This window comes from Salvelinus fontinalis, chromosome 22, assembly GCF_029448725.1.
Source record: "Salvelinus fontinalis isolate EN_2023a chromosome 22, ASM2944872v1, whole genome shotgun sequence".
Lineage (NCBI taxonomy): Eukaryota > Metazoa > Chordata > Actinopteri > Salmoniformes > Salmonidae > Salvelinus > Salvelinus fontinalis.
The window spans coordinates 27824803-27844355 of NC_074686.1; the positions used below are offsets into that span (position 1 = coordinate 27824803).

The 19553-nt window shown below is 45.4% G+C and overlaps 1 protein-coding gene across 7 annotated transcripts in view; it reads left to right on the top strand.

Annotated features, from left to right (window-relative positions):
* The window catches only part of LOC129820122 (tax1-binding protein 1 homolog A-like), a 35222-nt gene that overhangs the window by 10277 nt on the left and 5392 nt on the right, over positions 1 to 19553 (top strand). For 3 of the 7 annotated variants that reach the window (XM_055877017.1, XM_055877019.1, XM_055877022.1), the window contains exons 5-15: positions 44 to 202; positions 3303 to 3451; positions 4794 to 4884; positions 6946 to 7131; positions 11574 to 11825; positions 11989 to 12165; positions 12725 to 12797; positions 12904 to 13391; positions 15543 to 15629; positions 17659 to 17878; positions 18161 to 18372. In XM_055877017.1, coding sequence (XP_055732992.1) covers positions 44 to 202; positions 3303 to 3451; positions 4794 to 4884; positions 6946 to 7131; positions 11574 to 11825; positions 11989 to 12165; positions 12725 to 12797; positions 12904 to 13391; positions 15543 to 15629; positions 17659 to 17878; positions 18161 to 18372 — 2094 coding nt within the window. The remainder of the gene's footprint in view (positions 1 to 43; positions 203 to 3302; positions 3452 to 4793; positions 4885 to 6945; positions 7132 to 11573; positions 11826 to 11988; positions 12166 to 12724; positions 12798 to 12903; positions 13392 to 15542; positions 15630 to 17658; positions 17879 to 18160; positions 18373 to 19553) is intronic. The other 4 variants (XM_055877020.1, XM_055877018.1, XM_055877021.1 and 1 more) reach the window with 4 other exon arrangements.

Genomic DNA, 19553 nt, shown 5'->3' on the forward strand with positions numbered 1-19553 from the left:
TGTTACCGGTACACAGTCTCCTCTTCTATCCTCTGGTGAGAAGCAGCGTGTAGAGGAGGCGCAGCAGGAGCGCAGGGAGCTGTTGAAGACCATGCACCACCTGCAGGAGGAGAAGCAGCAGCTGCAGGAGGAGCACAGGAGGCTGCACAGAGAGAGAGAGCAGGAGAGGGAGACCTGCAGCCTGCTACGCACACACAACCAGGTGAGGGAGGGAGAGAGACCTGCAGCCTGCAACACACACACAACCAGGTGAGGGAGGGAGAGAGACCTGCAGCCTGCAACACATACACAACCAGGTGAGGGAGGGAGAGAGACCTGCAGCCTGCAACGCACACACAACCAGGTGAGGGAGGGAGAGAGACCTGCAGCCTGCAACACACACACAACCAGGTGAGGGAGGGAGAGAGACCTGCAGCCTGCAACGCACACACAACCAGGTGAGGGAGGGAGAGAGACCTGCAGCCTGCAACACACACACAACCAGGTGAGGGAGGGAGAGAAACCTGCAGCCAGCAATGCACACACAACCAGGTGAGGGAGGGAGAGAGACCTGCAGCCTGCAATGCACACACAACCAGGTGAGGGAGGGAGAGAGACCTGCAGCCTGCAACACACACACAACCAGGTGAGGGAGGGGGAGAGACCTGCAGCCTGCAACACACACACAACCAGGTGGGGGAGGGAGAGAGACCTGCAGCCTGCAACACACACACAACCAGGTGAGGGAGGGAGAGAGACCTGCAGCCTGCAACGCACACACAACCAGGTGAGGGAGGGAGACCTGCAGCCTGCAATGCACACACAACCAGGTGAGGGAGGGAGAGAGACCTTCAGCCTGCAACACACACACAACCAGGTGAGGGAGAGAGAGAGACCTGCAGCCTGCAACACACACACAACCAGGTGAGGGAGGGAGAGAGACCTGCAGCCTGCAATGCACACACAACCAGGTGAGGGAGGGAGGGAGACCTGCAGCCTGCAATGCACACACAACCAGGTGAGGGAGGGAGAGAGACCTTCAGCCTGCAACGCACACACAACCAGGTGAGGGAGGGAGAGAGACCTGCAGCCTGCAATGCACACACAACCAGGTGAGGGAGGGAGAGAGACCTTCAGCCCGCAATGCACACACAACCAGGTGAGGGAGGGAGGGGGAGAGACCTGCAGCCTGCAATGCACACACAACCAGGTGAGGGAGGGAGAGAGAAATACGTAGCACAGGAGACTGTACAGAGCGAGGCAGTAGAAGAGAGAAACCTGAGTGCCAGTTCCTATTCAGTGATCACAGGTTCAAAACATCAACGTTTATGATTGATCTGTGTCTATGGTTGAACACACAAAGCAGTGTGTGTGCACTTTATTTGCACAGTGTGTCATATTTTTTGTTTGTTTCGTGTGTGTGTGTGTGTGTGCCTGTCTCTCTGTCCCTCTTTAACGAGCTGACTCCCTGGGCCAAGACGCTAACTGGACACGGTCTCCCAGGCATCTGGCATCAGGGCAATGCCATCTCAACCACAGAGTGAACAAATATGACGTCAAGGCCACACACATACACACAGACTACTCCTCCTCCCCCCACACACACATTCTAATTCACCCATACAGACACACACTCAATCCCCCTGACACACACACTCACAATGCCACCCACTTGTAACTTCTTTTAAAATGCGTGTGGAATGAGAGACGGTTGTCTGCAAAACCGCCTGGGTGAAGAAAGCGCCTGCCCAGTTTAGGGAGTAACATGACTGAGTCACGCCAATGTACTAGGGGCACTGCTCTCTCTCGCCGTCTCTCTGTTTCTCTCTCTTTCTGACTCTCTCATCTTTCATCTTAGTACAACTGCTGAGAGTGACTTCAATTTTGTAATTTATTTGAAGTACCATTTGGTGTTGTTCAGTGAATAAACATTTCCATGTGATTTAACCTGCAAAGTAAGATTTAACCCACTGAAACTAGAGGAAAGAGGGGGAGGATGAAAGGAGAGAGGAGGAAGCAGGGAGGATGAAAGGAGAGTGGAGGAAACTAAGGGGAGAAGGTTGATGATATGGAACCAGTCTCTTACTGCCCCCTGGTGCTTTTTCCTAGTGTGTGTGTGTGTTTTAGTATCCTTATGGGGACCAGAGGTCCTCACAAGAATAGTAAAATAAGGAACATCTGGACAGGTGGGGGCATTTAGCTGATCCCAGACAAGGAACAAGTAGATTTTAGGCTTAGGGTTAGGTATAGGGTTAGGGAAAATAGGATTTTGAATGGGAATCAATTGTTTGGTCCCCACAAGGATAGTAAAAGGAATGTGTGTGTGTGGTAGACAGCTTTGAGAGATTTCCTACTTGGTCATTTTATGAAGTACTAAATCGCTGTAAATAAAATGTACACAGATTATTAATGTCAGATTCTTCATTCAACAAGGGTTTCTCTTATGAAATAAGGTGTGTGTGTGTGTACTCGTGTTTAGTTGTGCAGTACACAAGAACATTTGAGTATATTCACCATGGCCCTTTAGTGCAGCATTGATGAAAATATCCTTTAGCTGGACCATGAAAACGTAAGTACATATTTTGCGGCTGCTAATTTTACGACATGTTTTATAAGGTCTTTATGCGCTGCTAAAGTGCCTCCCGGCTGCAGTTGAAATCATACAGTCCTGCAGGGACAGCGGGCTGTACCTGAACTACACATGACATCTGGCTGTGACACTGTGCACGTGTTTCCTAAAACAAATAGAAATGTATATACTGCACCTGTATGTTTGATGGATGTGTCTGGTCTGTCTGATGCACAAGTGCGTGTGTGTGCGTGTTGAGCGATGGAGGGGTGTTTATGTAGGCGTGCTGGTCTGTCAGGTGCAGTGTGTTGTGGGTGATTTAATGTCCTCTACTTCTCAACGTGTTCCAACAGGGGAGATCACTGGCAGGACCAGGTACAAGATACAGGATAGATAGGACTCCCAACTGGTTCTCATGGTTGTTTCTTGTTTCAGAACATTGCCATTCGTCATTCGTTATCACACAGCATTTTGATTGAGAGGGTCACACTCAATACAAAGCCAAGCATTTGCAGCATTTCCCTCCATTTTACTTGATTGATCAATAAAGGTCATTGATTAGATAGGAACTCCCCTCATATCATTGGCTGGGTCTTAGTTGAACACAAATTGAGAGGAAAAGACAAAAACCAGAAAACACTCAGCCTTCCAGGAATTGAGTTTGACACCTCTGGTCTAACCGGACTGACCGACAGGGCCTGTGATTGGTTAACAGTGTGATTGACAGCTGAAGTTGCCTGTGGTGTGGTTGCAGGAGCTGCTACGCTCCTCCCAGGGCCTGTCAGAGGAGAGGGAGGAGGTGAGGAGGAGGCTGCAGGAGGCCACAGACCGGGTCAGACAGCTGGAGGAAGACCTACAGGGAGTCACACAGAGGGGACTGCAGAAAGAGACCGAACTGGACTGGTGAGGAGGACACCAGGGTTTCCGTTAGGAAATGGCAACATTTTAATTTACCGGACATTTGAGAAATCTGCCGGACCCATATCCATTGGGTGTGTAACCTGATTAGGGTGTCCACCCACACTGCTCAGAATGACAGAAATCACATTTGGATTATGGTCATTCATATTAACAGAACATGTTGAACATGCAGCAATGTGTAGTTCTTCATACTGAATTCTGATGTGCATTTTGAAGATTCTAGAACAACTGTCCACATTTACTTTTCCTCATCAACAAGACGAGTAACAAACAGCCAAATCACTAGCCTACGCCAATCTACTATCCCCCATAGTAGAAAAGTTGACCTATTCTATTGGTCAGCTTGTTGAGAAATAGCCTATTCCAAACAGACTGGGACAGCTGTGGGAAGATAGAGCCCAAATTCATACAACCAGTAAGCCTAAGCTACATAATTTTTTTTATTTTTAAATACGTAAAAAGCAATGAGGGCAACAGATCAGAGCGTTTATCTTCAAATGTTGATGAACTATTATTTCTTCACATTATAAAGCTCAGCGATGTGCACAAGGCAGTAGGCTACATGCACATGTTCTTTCCATAATGCAATTAGCAGGAAACACCGTTGTCAAAAGGGCAGTGCACATGGGAGGGGTGTAGATCTAATAGGCTGCTTTGAAGCAAGGTAAGACATGCCTCATAATACATGTTAAAACGTTCAGCTTTCAAACAATGAACTATGTGTTTTCAAAACGCGTCCTGCCTCTAGCTCATTGCAAAGTGGTGTGTGACGCACTGATGAAGGCTGCCATCTGTTGCAGTTTGAGATGCTGCTGCTGCAGATTTTTCAGCTCCAATGCTCTGTATCTGTGTGCTGTAGGGGTGTGATAAATAAGATGCATAAAGACTATACAGTAGCCTACGCACGCTGCAATTTAATTACACACAATTATGCAAATTACCCTATAGACCGATAAGCATGGCCAGTCAAATGTATTTCCATTGACTAGTATTTCCACCATTTAAATAGGCTAAAAATCATTATTTCGCAATCTATTTTTTTCTTCTCCCGGCCTGGCACCAATTTTAATTATCAGCTCTTTTCATTTTTTATAGGCCAAGAGCCGGCTATTACCGCCTAGTGGAAACCCTGCCCCCCACACACACACACACACACACACACACACAGCTAGACTACTGGGAGTCACACAGAAAGGACTAGAAGGAAACTAACTGGACTGTTGATGAGAAACACCATAGATACAGTACTATACTCAAATGACATACAGTACAGAAAACTAGAGAGAACATTATTGGCATTAATGCAGTTGTTGTTGTTGTCCAGTCTGAGAGACAGGTTAAAGAAGCTGACAGCAGATAGAGACACTCTGGAGACCCAACTGAAGAATGAGAAGGACGAGAGGGACCTTTACAAGGTGAAATGATACACTCTGTGTGTGCACATGTATGTACAGTTGAAGTCGGAAGTTTACATACACCTTTGCCAAATACATTTAAACTCAGTTTTTCACAATTCCTGACATTTAATCCTAGTAAAACTTCCCTGTCTTAGGTCCGTTAGGATCACCACTTTATTTTAAGAATGTGAAATGTCAGAATAATAGTTGAGAGAATAATTTATTTAAGCTTTTAATTTCTTTCATCACATTCCCAGTGGGTCAGAAGTTTACATACACTCAATGAGTATTTGGTAGCATTGCCTTTTAAATTGTTTAACTTGGATCAAACGTCTTGGGTAGCCTTTCACACGCTTCCCACAATAAGTTGGGGGAATTTTGGCCCATTCCTCCTGACAGAGCTCGTGTAACTGAGTCAGGTTTGTAGGCCTCCTTGCTCGCACACACTTTTTCAGTTCTGCCCACAAATGTTCTATAGGATTGAGGTCAGGGCTTTGTGATGGCCACTCCAATACCTTGACTTCGTTGTCCTTAAGCCATTTTGCCACAACTTTGGAAGTATGCTTGGGGTCATTGTCCATTTGGAAGACCCATTTGCGACCAAGCTTTAACTTCCTGACTGATGTCTTGAGATGTTGCTTCAATATATCCACATAATTTTCCTCCTCATGATGCCGTCTATTTTGTGAAGTGCACCAGCATCTCCTGCAGAAAAGCATCCCCACAACATGATACTTGTCACGATCGTCGATGTAATCATACTCAGACCAAAGCGCAACATGATATCGGTTCGACATATTTATTTATTATGTGAACCGCACAAAAAACAATAAAGAATACACGACACGTGAAGTTCATGCAGTGCTCACAGTGGGGAAATGGCTGCCTAAATATGATACCCAATCAGAGACAACGATAAACAGCTGCCTCTGATTGGGAACCATACCAGGCCAACATAGAAATTAAACACCTAGATAAGAACACCCCCCCCCAGTCACACCCCGATCTAACCAAAATAGAGAGTAAAAAGGCTCTCTATGGTCAGGGCGTGACAATACTGCCACGGTTGAGATGGTGTTCTTTGGCTTGCAAGCCTCACCCTTTTCCTCCAAACATAACGATGGTCATTATGGCCAAACAGTTATATTTTTGCTTCATCAGACCAGAGGACATTTCTCCAAAAAGTACGATTTTTGTCCCCATGTGCAGTTGCAAACCGTAGTCTGGCTTTTTTATGGAGGTTTTGGAGCAGTGGCTTCTTCCTTGCTGAGCGGCCTTTCAGGTTATGTTGATATCGGACTCGTTTTAATGTGGATATAGATACTTTTGTACCTGTTTCCTCCAGCATCTTCACAAGGTCTTTTGCTGTTGTTCTGTGATTGATTTGTACTTTTCGTACCAAAGTGCGTTCATCTCTAGGAGCAGAACGCGTCTCCTTCCTGAGCGGTATGACGGCTGCATGGTCCCATGGTGTTTATACTTGCGTACTATTGTTTGTACAGATGAACGTGGTACCTTCAGGCATTTGGAAATTGCTCCCAAAGATGAACCAGACTTGTGGAGGTCTACAATTTTTTTCTTAGGTCTTGGCTGATTTCTTTTGATTTTCCCATGATGTCAAGCAGAGGCACTGAGTTTGAAGGTATTCCTTGAAATACATCCACAGGTACACCTCCAATTGACTCAAATTATGTTAATTAGCCTAACAGAAGCTTCTAAAGCAATGACATAATTTTCTGGAATTTCCAAGCTGTTTAAAGGCACAGTCAACTTAGGGTATGTAAACTTCTGACTCACTGGGATTGTGACACAGTGAATTATAAGTGAAATAATCTGTCTGTAAACAATTTTGGGAAAAATTACTTGTGTCATGCACAAAGTAGATGTCCTAATCGACTTGCCAAAACTATAGTTTGTTAACAAGACATTTGTGGAGTGGTTGAAAAACGAGTTTTAATGACTCCAACCTAAGTGTATGTTAACATCCGACTTCAACTGTATGTCTGTGTGTGTGTGTTCATAATTGTCTTTCTGTGTCTGTGTGTCTATAATGGTCTCTCTGCATGTGTGTGTGTGTAGGTCCACCTGCGTAGCACGGAGCTAGAGAACACCAAGCTGAGTGCAGAGCTGCAGATGCTGAAGGCTGTGGAGCTCAACAGAGAGGTGACCATCGCTCAGTTCCAGGAAGAACTGGACAGGCTCCGAGCCTGCGTCACTCAGAAAGATCGCCTGGAGAAAGAGCTGCACACACACGCTGTCGACAAGGTGAGGAGGGAGGGGTGTGTGTGTGTGTGTGTGTGTGTGTGTTCATATGGGTCTTTCTATAAATTAGGGTAGCAGTGAGCATTTGTTGTAATGACATCTGTTTGGAGCTGTTACAAAGTCATTAATACATTTAGATATAAAGGGGGAACATAGATACATTCAATATAATTCATGAGTAGTATCGAAACCTTTTTTGGTGGGTTGGGGGAGATCTCGGAAGTGTACTGTAACCTCGTAACATTTTCTATCTTCCTATGTTATGGTGTGAAAACAGTTTTCATGGCCACATTAGGGTCTGGCAGTATCCAGGTGTTTATATTGTCATGCAGTACTTCTCTCATACCAGGATATACACAGTATTACTGGCTTAGTACACAAGAGGGTGCCTTGAAAGGCAAAAAAGCCCATTGGGTGTCTGTTACCAGAATGCTTGTCTGAAGGAAGAACAGTACTTGCTCTGGAGCAGCATGTGTAGGCTGCACACTGTGTCTGAGTGGAGTGGAGTTGCTAGGGCAATGGACCTGCCTGCTCTGCTTGGAGGAGAAGACGAGCTGAGAACGGGAAGTAGGGAAAAAAGCAAGAAAATCAAGATAGTGGCAGCTGTACAAATGGCTTTGACTTCTCAAACATGGCAGCAAGCTCACACAATATGATGCCCCGTCACCTTATTCATTCAGCCACTAGTAAATCAAACTTAAGGGTTGCGTTAACGCAGAATTCTGCATTTTTATCACAGGATTTTTTTTTGAAAATGCATAACAAACATCTTGCTTCTCCAGTACTTTTCTATGTGTAGTTACTTTTCCCCAGTACTTTTCTGTGTAGCTACTTTTCCCCAGTACTTTTCTATGTGTAGCTACTTTTCCGCAGTACTTTTCTATGTGTAGCTACTTTTCCCCAGTACTTTTCTATGTGTAGCTACTTTTCCCCAGTACTTTTCTGTGTAGCTACTTTTCCCCAGTACTTTTCTATGTGTAGCTACTTTTCCCCAGTACTTTTCTATGTGTAGCTACTTTTCTCCAGTACTTTTCTATGTGTAGCTACTTTTCCCCAGTACTTTTCTATGTGTAGTTACTTTTCTCCAGTACTTTTCTATGTGTAGCTACGTTTCTCCAGTACTTTTCTATGTGTAGTTACTTTTCCCCAGTACTTTTCTATGTGTAGCTACTTTTCTCCAGTACTATGCTAGATTAACTTTAAGCTAAACATTAGGAAATGTAGATGGATACATTTCTTCTATGATAAACATTAGAAAAATGATGGCCATTCATAATTTTTGCAAAAGATTGTGAGATAATTTTCTTGTGTGGCTGCCTGCCAAATAGCGTTGCATTTGATGAAAATCAATCTATTTTCTGCTGAATGTGTTGTGTTGCACTAAAGTATTTTCTGTGAAGGTTAATTATAGTTGCATGTCCCTGATCAATCTATTGAAGCAAAAAAACACTGTTGCCTTTTCAATGTGAAGTGTGAGCCCTGTCAATACACAGCTGGACTCACCTGCTCCCGCTTTCTCTCGTTGTGCTATTTACAAACAAACACATGTCTGACTCAACTGTTCTGGGGAACTATGGCTGCACATATTAAAATGTGTTGAAAAACTTCAAAGAAGTCGTTTCAACAGTTTTGAAAAAGCATCCAGTGGCTATTTCCAGATACCCCGGTACACAGAATATATGCACACATATCCAAAATAATGTATGTGATTCCAAAATCCAATGCTTCAAACAGAAAGAGTAACTTTCATATGATTAATAAAACAAAATAGATACGGTCATTAACAGGGTTCTTCAATAATTATGCTTAATAGTTTGATACACGCTTGATGTCTAGCTGTTTAGTTACGTGGGGAAATTATTGCAAAGCAACAGCTGATTGAGGAAAGGACTTTCTGAATGACAGTCAAGTGATAAAGAGATTTTCTCTAATTATCTTAAGATAATTAGCCTACTTCGTGGACAACATTAAATCAAGATTCCTGAGGTAAGATTACGGTCCGTGTACGTTTTGATTGCTCCGTTTTAACTCTGGGGAAAACAACAATCGGGAATGTGAAAACGGCCTGTATATTCGTTTTTTGAATATAAATTTTAAAAAAGGACTTGATATTGCGAAGTTCAAATGTGGGTGGAGTTAAATGTGGAATGCCTGGTCAAGTGCTCAGCCTACACTTCCTGTCCTTTCAAAGTAGGAGGTCAAACTTCCATGAATTTATAGCTGCCCATACCGGGCCACAGTGCCAAGATAAGGTAACATTTCTCAATTTCTGCATAATAATTAGTGTGTATTTACTTATTAATGAACTGCTGTTACTGTAAATGGTTAGCTGACTGATATGTCCTAGCTAATCATTGGTAATCTTATTAAATGGTGATATCCAGCCTAAACAACAGTATCAATTGCTAGACTAGAGATATGCCCTAGCTATAGTAAGTCAGTGGTTGCACATCTAACTAGCTGGAATGAAGCACAGGTGTAAATATATCATTTCAGTGTTTCCAGCAGGTCTCCAGCTACCCAGGCCTGTTTGATCAGCCTGATAGGGTGCTGTGGGTGTCTCCAGCTACGCAGGTCTGTCTGATCAGCCTGGTAGGGTGCTGTGGGTGTGTCCAGTTTACACCTGTTTGTGTGTATAGCAATGGAATGAAACATCCAACAAATGCCTCAAGTGTTGTACTGTAGGTCCACCCCACACCAGATGTGTTCTGGGGTCCAGAAACCATTACTACCCCTAGACACTTGTGGAGATCTGAGAGAATTGGACAGAATTGGACATTCAATGTCAGCAAAACAAAAAAAATGATCATGGACTTCAGGAAACAGTAAAGGGTGCACCCCCCTACCCACATCAACGAGACATCAGTGGAGAAGGTGGAAAGTTTTAAGTTCCTCTGTGTACATATCACAGAAATGGTCTCAGGAGGCTGAAAAAAATGTGGCTTGTCACCGAAAACCCTCACTAACTTTTACAGGTGCGCAATTGAGAGCATCCTGTCGGGCTGCATCACCGCCTGGTAGGGCAACTGCAGAGGGTGGTGCAGTCTGCACAACGCATCACCGAGGGCAAACTACCTGCCCTCCAGGACACCTACAACACCCGATGTCACAGGAAGGCAAAAAAGATCATCAAGGACAATAATCACCCAACCCACTACCTGTTCACCTCGCTTCCATCCAGAAGGCGAGGTCAGTACAGGTGAATCAAAGCTGGGACCGAGAGATTGAAAAACAGCTTCTATCTCATCGCCATCAGATTGTTAAACAGCCACCACTAGCACAGAGAGAAGGCTGTCTACCTACAGACTTGATATCATTGGCCACTTTAATAAATGGAACACTAGTCACTTTAATAATGCCACTTTAAGAATGTTTACATATCTCGCATTACTCATCTCATATGTATATACTGTATCCTACACTATCTATTGGCAGGTAGCCTAGTAGTTAGAGCATTGGGCCAGTAACCGAAATGTTACGAGATCGAATACCCGAGCTGACAATGTAAAAATGTGTTATTCTGCCCCTGAACAAGGCAGTTTAACCCACTCTTCCTAGGCTGTCATTGTAAATAAGAATTTGTTCTTAACTGACTTGCCTAGTTAAATAAGATAAAATAAAAATGTCATCTTAGCTGCTCTGTCACTGCTCATCCATATATTTGTATATTTATATATTCTTATCCCATTTCTTCACTAGATTGTGTTTCCCATCTCACCTTCTTATCAATGGGTTTTTGAGCAGGATGTCAGGAATTTAGGAAATGGAATTGAGATTCTCCCCTTGTTTCCTCCATTCCTCACCTCCCTCTCAAAGCACATTGGGGGAGAGGAGGGAAGGTTCCTCCCCTCGGGCTCCAATGCACCTTCAAGGAGTGGAGGAAACAAGGACAGAGGAAGCAAGAATGTGATGTCTAGTTTTCACACACACACCATGAAAACTTTACTGATTTATAAACATTTCATTATTGGTTATTATTATTATTGTCAATGATTTTGTTGACAGAACCCATTGTATTATATTATTGTATTAAATGATCGTATAAACTATTACAAAATATAGAAATGCTGTTTATCTTTTGCTGTTTAGCATGGGTATAAATGATAGACAAGTTGACTAAAGCACTAACAGACATGCAGTGTCCATGTTTCATGTGACATTTTTGAATGACATGTAGATGTTTTGTTGTTGCTAGAGTTACGGTCTCATTGTGCCTACCTAGACTCTTATTCCTGTAACTACACGTGAAGAAAATCATATTTAAATGTATATCAAACCATTTAGAAATGTTGACCCTGATGTCACATATTGGCCCCTTTATTTAGAAAAGAAAGACTCACATGTAAGCTAAGATAGCCCTTCTGAGGTAGCAGTTACTGTGTGTCAGGCCTCGCAGCACCTGTGTGTAAATGTGTGTATTAACCTGTCTGCCCCTCCCTCTCCAGGCTGAGATGGGTCGTCTGAGGGAGAAGCTTCGCCAGGCCGAGGAGCAGCTCCAGGCGTCTCGCCAGCAGGCCGCCATGTTGGTGTCGGAGCTCCGCGACTCAGCGTGTGCCCGCGACCGCACCATGACCGAGCTGTACCGCGCCCGCCTGGAGGTCGACGCCCTCCGCGCCAGCCTGGCCGATGCCCAGGCCGAGTGCCGGCGAATGGAGACGCAGCTGGACCGTATGAGGACCACCTCCCAACAGGAAGTGGTAAGGAGACCATAGATATCCACAGATGGATCTTTCTTAGTTTTTAAGAATATAAATGTAAGAGGAATGTACAACTGCTGTGTGCTGTAGACAAATTTAGTAACAGAATTCCAGTATTGAAAGATGTATTTGTGCTGAACTACTCCCCCTCCCTCTTTCTCAGGGTGTGGGGACCTCCAGTGAGGGGGGGTGTGTGGTGTCTGAGGCGGAGGCTGAGCTACAGAGAGAAGTGGAGGAGCTGAAGCTGCGTCTCCACATGGCCGCTGAGCACTACAAGGAGAAGTACAGAGAGTGTCAGCGACTCCGCAGGCAGGTGGCCAAGCTCAGCGAGGCCCAGGGGGTGAGTCTGTCTGTCTACAGTACTGTAATACACCACACCATAGCGCCATCTAGTGGCACACACCCAAGGCCACTGACGGTTTGCATCCAAAATGGCACCCTCTTCCTTATATAGTCCACTACTTTTGACCAGTGCCCATACATATATGCTCCCTATATAGTGCACTACTTTTGACCAGGGCCCATACAGATATGTTCCCTATATAGTGCACTACTTTTGACCAGGGCCCATACAGATATGTTCCCTATATAGTGCGCTACATTTGACCAGGGCCCATACAGATATGTTCCCTATATAGTGCGCTACATTTGACCAGGGCCCATACAGATATGTTCCCTATATAGTGCACTACATTTCATAAAGGCCCTTAGGGCTCTGGTCAAAAATAGTGAATGTTAGGGAATAGGGTGCCATTTCATAAGCAGCAAAGCGGTCTCTTATGTCCCCAGCCTGATTCAGCAACAGAAACATTATATCTAATGACTGGGAGTTTATCATTGGGGTACATCTCAATGGTGTGAAATGGCTTCCTCAACTTATTTCCCCTTTATGTCTGTAGGAGTCAAAGAGAAACGCTGCTACTGAGACGACACAGGCGCCACTGACACCCAGCCCAGAGTCACCTACAGCAGGTACTGACACACACACACACACACACACACACACACACACACACACACACACACACACACACGTTTCTCTTTAATACTAAGTCCTCTAACTTCTGTGTGTTTGCAGGCAATCTGGCTGCAGCTGTGCTGAGAGAAGACACTGAGAGGCCTGCTGTCCCTAACCGCAGTTACAACAACAGGGAACACACACACACCAATACATTCTCAGGCATGGAAACCATGAGAGTAGGGGAGAAAGAGTGGAAGGGGAGAAATGGGGACGAGGTAGAGAGGGAAGTAAGTGGAGGAGAGGAAGGGAAAGAAGAGGAGAGTGTGGAAGAGGAAAGGAAGAAGGACAGGAGTGTAGGAGGTGAGTTCATGAGCATGAAGATGGAGAGTTGGGTGGAGGTGGAGAATGAGAGGAGGAGTGCTGAAGAGGTGGATGAGAGGAGGAGTGTGGAGGAGGATGAGAGGAGGAGTGTGGAGGAGGTAGAGAAAGAACAGACTCGTTCGGTGGAGGAGGAGCTGGCGAGGATGGAGGAGAAGTGGGCGGAGCAGTGTGCTATCAACGAAACGCTCAAACAGAGACTGGCCAATGAGGAGGAGCGATTCCGGGTGAGTCATCCACACACACATACACACGATCATGCTCACATTTAACAACATTTGTACACACACACATGGACGCACACATTCTGGCACACAAACACACCCAGTCTCTCTGCCAGGTTGATAAGGTTGTGTCTAGGTCAGCCCTGTGAGGTTAGCTTGGTTGTTACTCTTTAACCATTCATCACCATGGTCCTCTACACTGAATGTGTGTGTTTCTCACGATTAAGTGTGTACTTCTCGCTCAGTGAGGGTGTGTGTGTTTCAGTTTCAATGCACAAGTACAGTGAAATGCCTTCCTTTCTAGCTCTGTGTGTGTGCTTGATCTCTGGGAGTGAGTATGTGCTTGATCTCTGGGAGTGAGTGTGTGCTTGATCTCTGGGAGTGAGTGTGTGCTTGATCTCTGGGAGTGAGTGTGTGCTTGATCTCTGGGAGTGAGTGTGTGCTTGATCTCTGGGAGTGAGTGTGTGCTTGATCTCTGGGAGTGAGTGTGTGCTTGATCTCTGGCAGTGAGTGTGTGCTTGATCTCTGGGAGTGAGTGTGTTTATCTGTGCAGTAAATAATAGTCTCTATCTCTGGGAGGGAGTGTGTTTATCTGTGCAGTAAATAGTAGTCTCTCTCTCTGGGAGGGAGTGTGTTTATCTGTGCAGTAAATAATAGTCTCTATCTCTGGGAGGGAGTGTGTTTATCTGTGCAGTAAATAGTAGTCTCTATCTCTGGGAGGGAGTGTGTTTATCTGTGCAGTAAATAGTAGTCTCTCTCTCTGGGAGGGAGTGTGTTTATCTGTGCAGTAAATAGTAGTCTCTCTCTCTGGGAGGGAGTGTGTTTATCTGTGCAGTAAATAGTAGTCTCTATCTCTGGGAGGGAGTGTGTTTATCTGTGCAGTAAATAGTAGTCTCTCTCTCTGGGAGGGAGTGTGTTTATCTGTGCAGTAAATATTAGTCTCTCTCTCTGGGAGGGAGTGTGTTTATCTGTGCAGTAAATAGTAGTCTCTCTCTCTGGGAGGGAGTGTGTTTATCTGTGCAGTAAATAGTAGTCTCTCTCTCTGGGAGGGAGTGTGTTTATCTGTGCAGTAAATAGTAGTCTCTCTCTCTGGGAGGGAGTGTGTTTATCTGTGCAGTAAATAGTAGTCTCTCTCTCTGGGAGGGAGTGTGTTTATCTGTGCAGTAAATAGTAGTCTCTCTCTCTGGGAGGGAGTGTGTTTATCTGTGCAGTAAATAGTAGTCTCTATCTCTGGGAGGGAGTGTGTTTATCTGTGCAGTAAATAGTAGTCTCTCTCGATAATGTCTCCGGATAGATATAAATACACACAGTTATAAACCCTAGCCCCAGACGCACAGATACACATGCTTTATAGCTGTTTACATCACACACACACACTGGGGAGGGGAGGAGGGCGAAGGGAAGGGAATAGGGGAGGGGAGGATATACGAGGAGTTAAGAGGAGGAGAGGAATGGAGAGAATTTCACTATTGCAGCCCCCTTCACCAAGAACAATGGAGAGAAAGAGAAATGGAGGAGGGAAAAGGATAGATACTGTAGAAAGAGATAATGGGGAAAAGACAGACGAGGGAGGGAGAATCGGAGGGAGGGAGGGAGAGTCGGCGGGGGGAGGGAGAGTCGGCGGCAGGGAGGGAGAGTCGGCGGCAGGGAGGGAGAGTCGGCGGCAGGGAGGGAGTGTCGGCGGGAGGGAGGGAGAGTCGGCGGGAGGGAGGGAGTGTCGGCGGGAGGGAGGGAGAGTTGGAGGGAGGGAGGGAGGGAGAGTCGGCGGGAGGGAGGGAGAGTCGGCGGTACAGAGGGAGTCGGCGGGAGGGAGGGAGGTAGTCGGAGGGAGGGAGGGAGTGAAGGAGAGTCGGAGAGGGAGAGAGTGGGAAGAGAGTCAGGGGGAGAGTTGGAGAGAGGGGGAGTCGGAGAGAGTCAGGCAGAGTAGCTGCCTTTGTAGTTGTTTGAGAAGAGCCCAGACACACAGCCATGTAAACTTTGCTTGATTTATATTTACCCCAGTGCACTAGACTAGGTTATGTCTAGGATGGTATATACATGATGACTTACAATGGGTTCTTACAGGATAAATCTGTAAGTTCTCTGTCCCTTGTGGCCAATGGGTACAATGTTTGTCTGATGGTCTAATGTTTTTCCAACGTTTCCTCTGTGTAGATCCAGATGGCAGAGAGGGCCATAGAGGTGACAGAGCTGAAGGAGAGTCTGGCTCAGGCCCTCAGAGAGAAGGACCAACTCAAGGAGGTACTATGAACATTCATACAGCTGTCATAGCATAAGACCTCAGGAAATACACAGTTTACACAGCTGTTAAAACATCAGGACACTGGACCTATGAGCTGTCATATGTTTGAGATGGTATAAAATGCTTTCATAGAGCTACTGCTGAAGCCTGCAAGTGTTTAGCTGTTATAAGCCTACCAAAGCACTGGATACCCCAACATAGTTTCCTCCCTCTGCCCCAATTTCTAGATTCAACTAATGATACACCCATCCCTGTACTGTACTGCCTTAATACACTAACCATTAAATGGTGGAAATGCCAGCCTTCGTGTCTGTTTCACCCCGCGGTCACCCTCGTTTAAATGTTAAACCGGATAGCCCTGCACTAATGAAGTCATCAAGAGAGGGAGGAAGAAAAAGGTGGGAAGGAGAAAGAAAGGAAAGAGAGGGGGGAGCACCTTCAGAAAGCATTCGAGAGCTATGTGGGCTGGAGTTTGACACCTCTCACAGTAAGACTAGATTATTCTAGCAGTTGACTTCAGATAGAACTGCAGGTAGAACTGTTTGGTGTTCTATGATAGAAAACCCTGAAGTTGCTCCTAATTGTACATAAGCTCCAATGGATCATTTCAGATCTAGGAGAGGTGTCTAGGTATAGGAAAGGGTATTTCAGATCTAGGAGAGGTGTCTAGGTATAGGAAAGGGTATTTCAGATCTAGGAGAGATGTCTAGGTATAGGAAAGGGCATTTCAGATCTAGGAGAGGTGTCTAGGTATAGGAAAGGGTATTTCAGATCTAGGAGAGGTGTCTAGGTATAGGAAAGGGTATTTCAGATCTAGGAGAGGTGTCTAGGTATAGGAAAGGGTATTTCAGATCTAGGAGAGATGTCTAGGTATAGGAAAGGGCATTTCAGACGGGGCATAGATGTGACGTCCTGTGGTACTTAGTCCAGGGCCATGGATATTTATACAATGGGTGAGTCTAATCCTGGATGCTGATTGGTTAAAACCACGTTCCAGCCATTGTGCATTTCAGACTACCACTGGCTATGATGGTGAAATGCCTGTTGACTGTTCCATCTGGAAAGTCACTGCACGTCCCGGCCAGGCAATTCATCAACCTGATCTCCACTGTAAAAAGCAGCTAGACATTATCTCCGTTGCTTTTGGCCAGCACTTGGTTTACAGCAGCTGAGATTTGTAGAAACCTTTCTGTCTGTCTCTCTGACATTTGCAACATTATTACAACATTGAAATGCGATATCCACTGTCCCATCGAGAATGAACGTGTCGGGACGAGACAGATGGCTTTCCTCTGCCAGTCGAAATCATGAATTCGCAGCATTTTTATGGATATATGCAAAGAAATGTCAATAGAAAAACAGGTCAAACAAATGCAGCTAGTTTGCTGTCTTTCCAGCTTCAGTTTGAAGTGATTGTGTTCGCTGTGTAGTTGGCTGTGTAGTTGGCTGTGTAGTTGGCTATCTACCAAGGAGGAAAAGCCTGCACAGCAACCATTTTTTGTTTGGAATGGCAACGATGCCAATCGAACCAACTACCAGATGGCTTGGGTAGCAGCCTCAGGACTAAATCCTCGTGGAAGGATGAAATGGTATGAATAAATGAATCGAAATAAAGTTTTTAATGAAAATATGTCAATCATTATTTTAATATGATGGTAGCCATTGTATAAAAGTGATAATGCCCTCGAAGCCTTGGTTTGGAGGATATATTGGCACAGTTTGCTGGCCCAAGACAACACCCATGCCAATATATCCTCCAAACCACGGCTTCTCTGGCATTATCACTTAAATACATAGCTATAGTTATACATACAGACATGCATTTTCTGTATATCTAAGATTGTGGCCCAGCCTAAAGGGACATTTCATTCATAAATGTAAGTTTGTCAAATATTTTCAGACTTTAAAAGTAGAGTAATGTCAAGATGAAACCACGCCCCATTGCATTGGTTTTGTTTATCCAGCTATTTGAATGAAAAGGATTTCCTGGTTTTATTCGGTGCTGATATTTGTTTCAAATGATTGAAGTCCTCAGTGGCCATCTCCTTGTCCCCGTGCCAGGAGCTGCATCAGTGTCAGGACCGACAGAGGGAGCAGGAGGCTGAGGGTCAGGGGTCAGAGGTCAAACAGCCTGTGTTGCTACGCTACCCCCTGCCCTACCCCCAGGACCCCTCCCCACCCCCTCTGGTACCCCAGAGACCTGCAGAGCTGCAGTACGGGAACCCCTACTCCACCGACAACACTCGAGGTGAAACCCTCTGCCCCAATCTAACTGTCTGTCTCTTTGGCTGTCATTTCAACATCACTCTAGCTATCTACTATCTACAATATCTGTGTTTGTCTAAGGGTTTCTACATTTTTTAAATCTTACTGTCTCTCTGGATCTCCCCTTCTCTTGTCGCTGTATCTTCTCTCACTGTCAACCTGTTACATTCTCCCCTCCCATTGGTCTGTTGAACCCCAGCCACATCTCCCACCTAAAGAGACATCGATCCTCTTGTTTTCTGTGTGGTTGTTGTGTTTTCTCCAGACGGGGCAGACGGTGCCCTGTCCCCTGAGCAGATGCCCCGCCCCCCTCCCGAGGCTCCTGGTGCATGCGCCCCTCCGGCCACCCCCCCGACCCCCCCGACCCCCCCAACCCCTGGTGCAGGCTGGGAGAGAGAGGTTGTCTGCATCCAACCCTCCTCGCGAAGCATGAGCCCCCCCGACGGACTGGAGCACCCCCCCGAGGAGCCACGCAACGTGAGTTCATACACAGACACGCACACACACACACACTCTGCTAAGTTCTGTGACCTAGTCCTCTTTTATTGCTGTTTTTGTATGTCCATTTCTGTCCTCCACCGCCAATCCTTTTTCCACGTACACTGAGTATACCAAACATTAGGAACACCTTCCTAATATTGAATTGCATCCCCTCCTTTTGCCCTCAGAACAGCCTCAATTCATCAGGGCATGGACTCTACAAGGTGTCAAAAGCCCATGCCATGTTGACTCTAATGCTTCCCACAATTGGCTGGATGTCCTTTTGGTGGTGGATCATTCTTGATACACATGGGAAACTGTTGAGCGTGAAAAACCCAGCAGTGTTGCCGTTCTTGACACAAACCGGTGTGCCTGGCACCTACTACCATACCTTGTTCAAAGGCACTTACATTTTTTGCCCATTCACCCTCTGAATGGCACACAATCCTTAACAATCCTTCTTTAACCTGTCTCCTCCCCTTCATCTACACTGATTGAAGTGAATTTAACAGCTGAGTTCATAGCTTTCACCTGGATACACCTGGTCAGTCTGTCATGGAAAGAACAGGTGTTCTTAATGTTTTGTAAAGTCAGTGCATTTACTTTAGCTTGTTCTCTTGTATCTTACTTTCTATTTCTGCTTCTTCTCTCTATCCCTCTCCTCTTTACCATATTTCTTTCCTTTCCATGTCCCCTGTTTTTACCCTCTAACCATTTCATTATATTCTTTATCTTCTTCTTATCTCTCTTTTTCTCTTACACCCTCCATCTCTTCCTCTCTCTCTCCCTGCTGTTTCTCCTTCGTTCCCATATATACACCATTCAAACCAATACGTTTTTTTTGCCGACTTTAACATCGCAGCAACTTTTTTCTGCCTTTTCTTTATATCTGAAAAGTGTTGCTGGTATCAAAGCCTGAACTTTTATTTCCGCGAACCGACCTAGTGATGACTGCGGTAAAGTTCTGCCTACGGCTTTGTATGAAATGTAGCCGTAATGCTGAGGCGGCATAGGCACGCACTACGCTCTGAAGTTCTTGATGGTTGATAGGCAGCGATAGGCAGCTCTTCACTCGCATGTCGCTTATGCTGCGTTCAAAACAACTGGGAACTCTGAAATCTCTGACTTCAGTGCGTTCAAAACAACTGGGAACTCTGAAATCTCTGACTTCAGTGAGT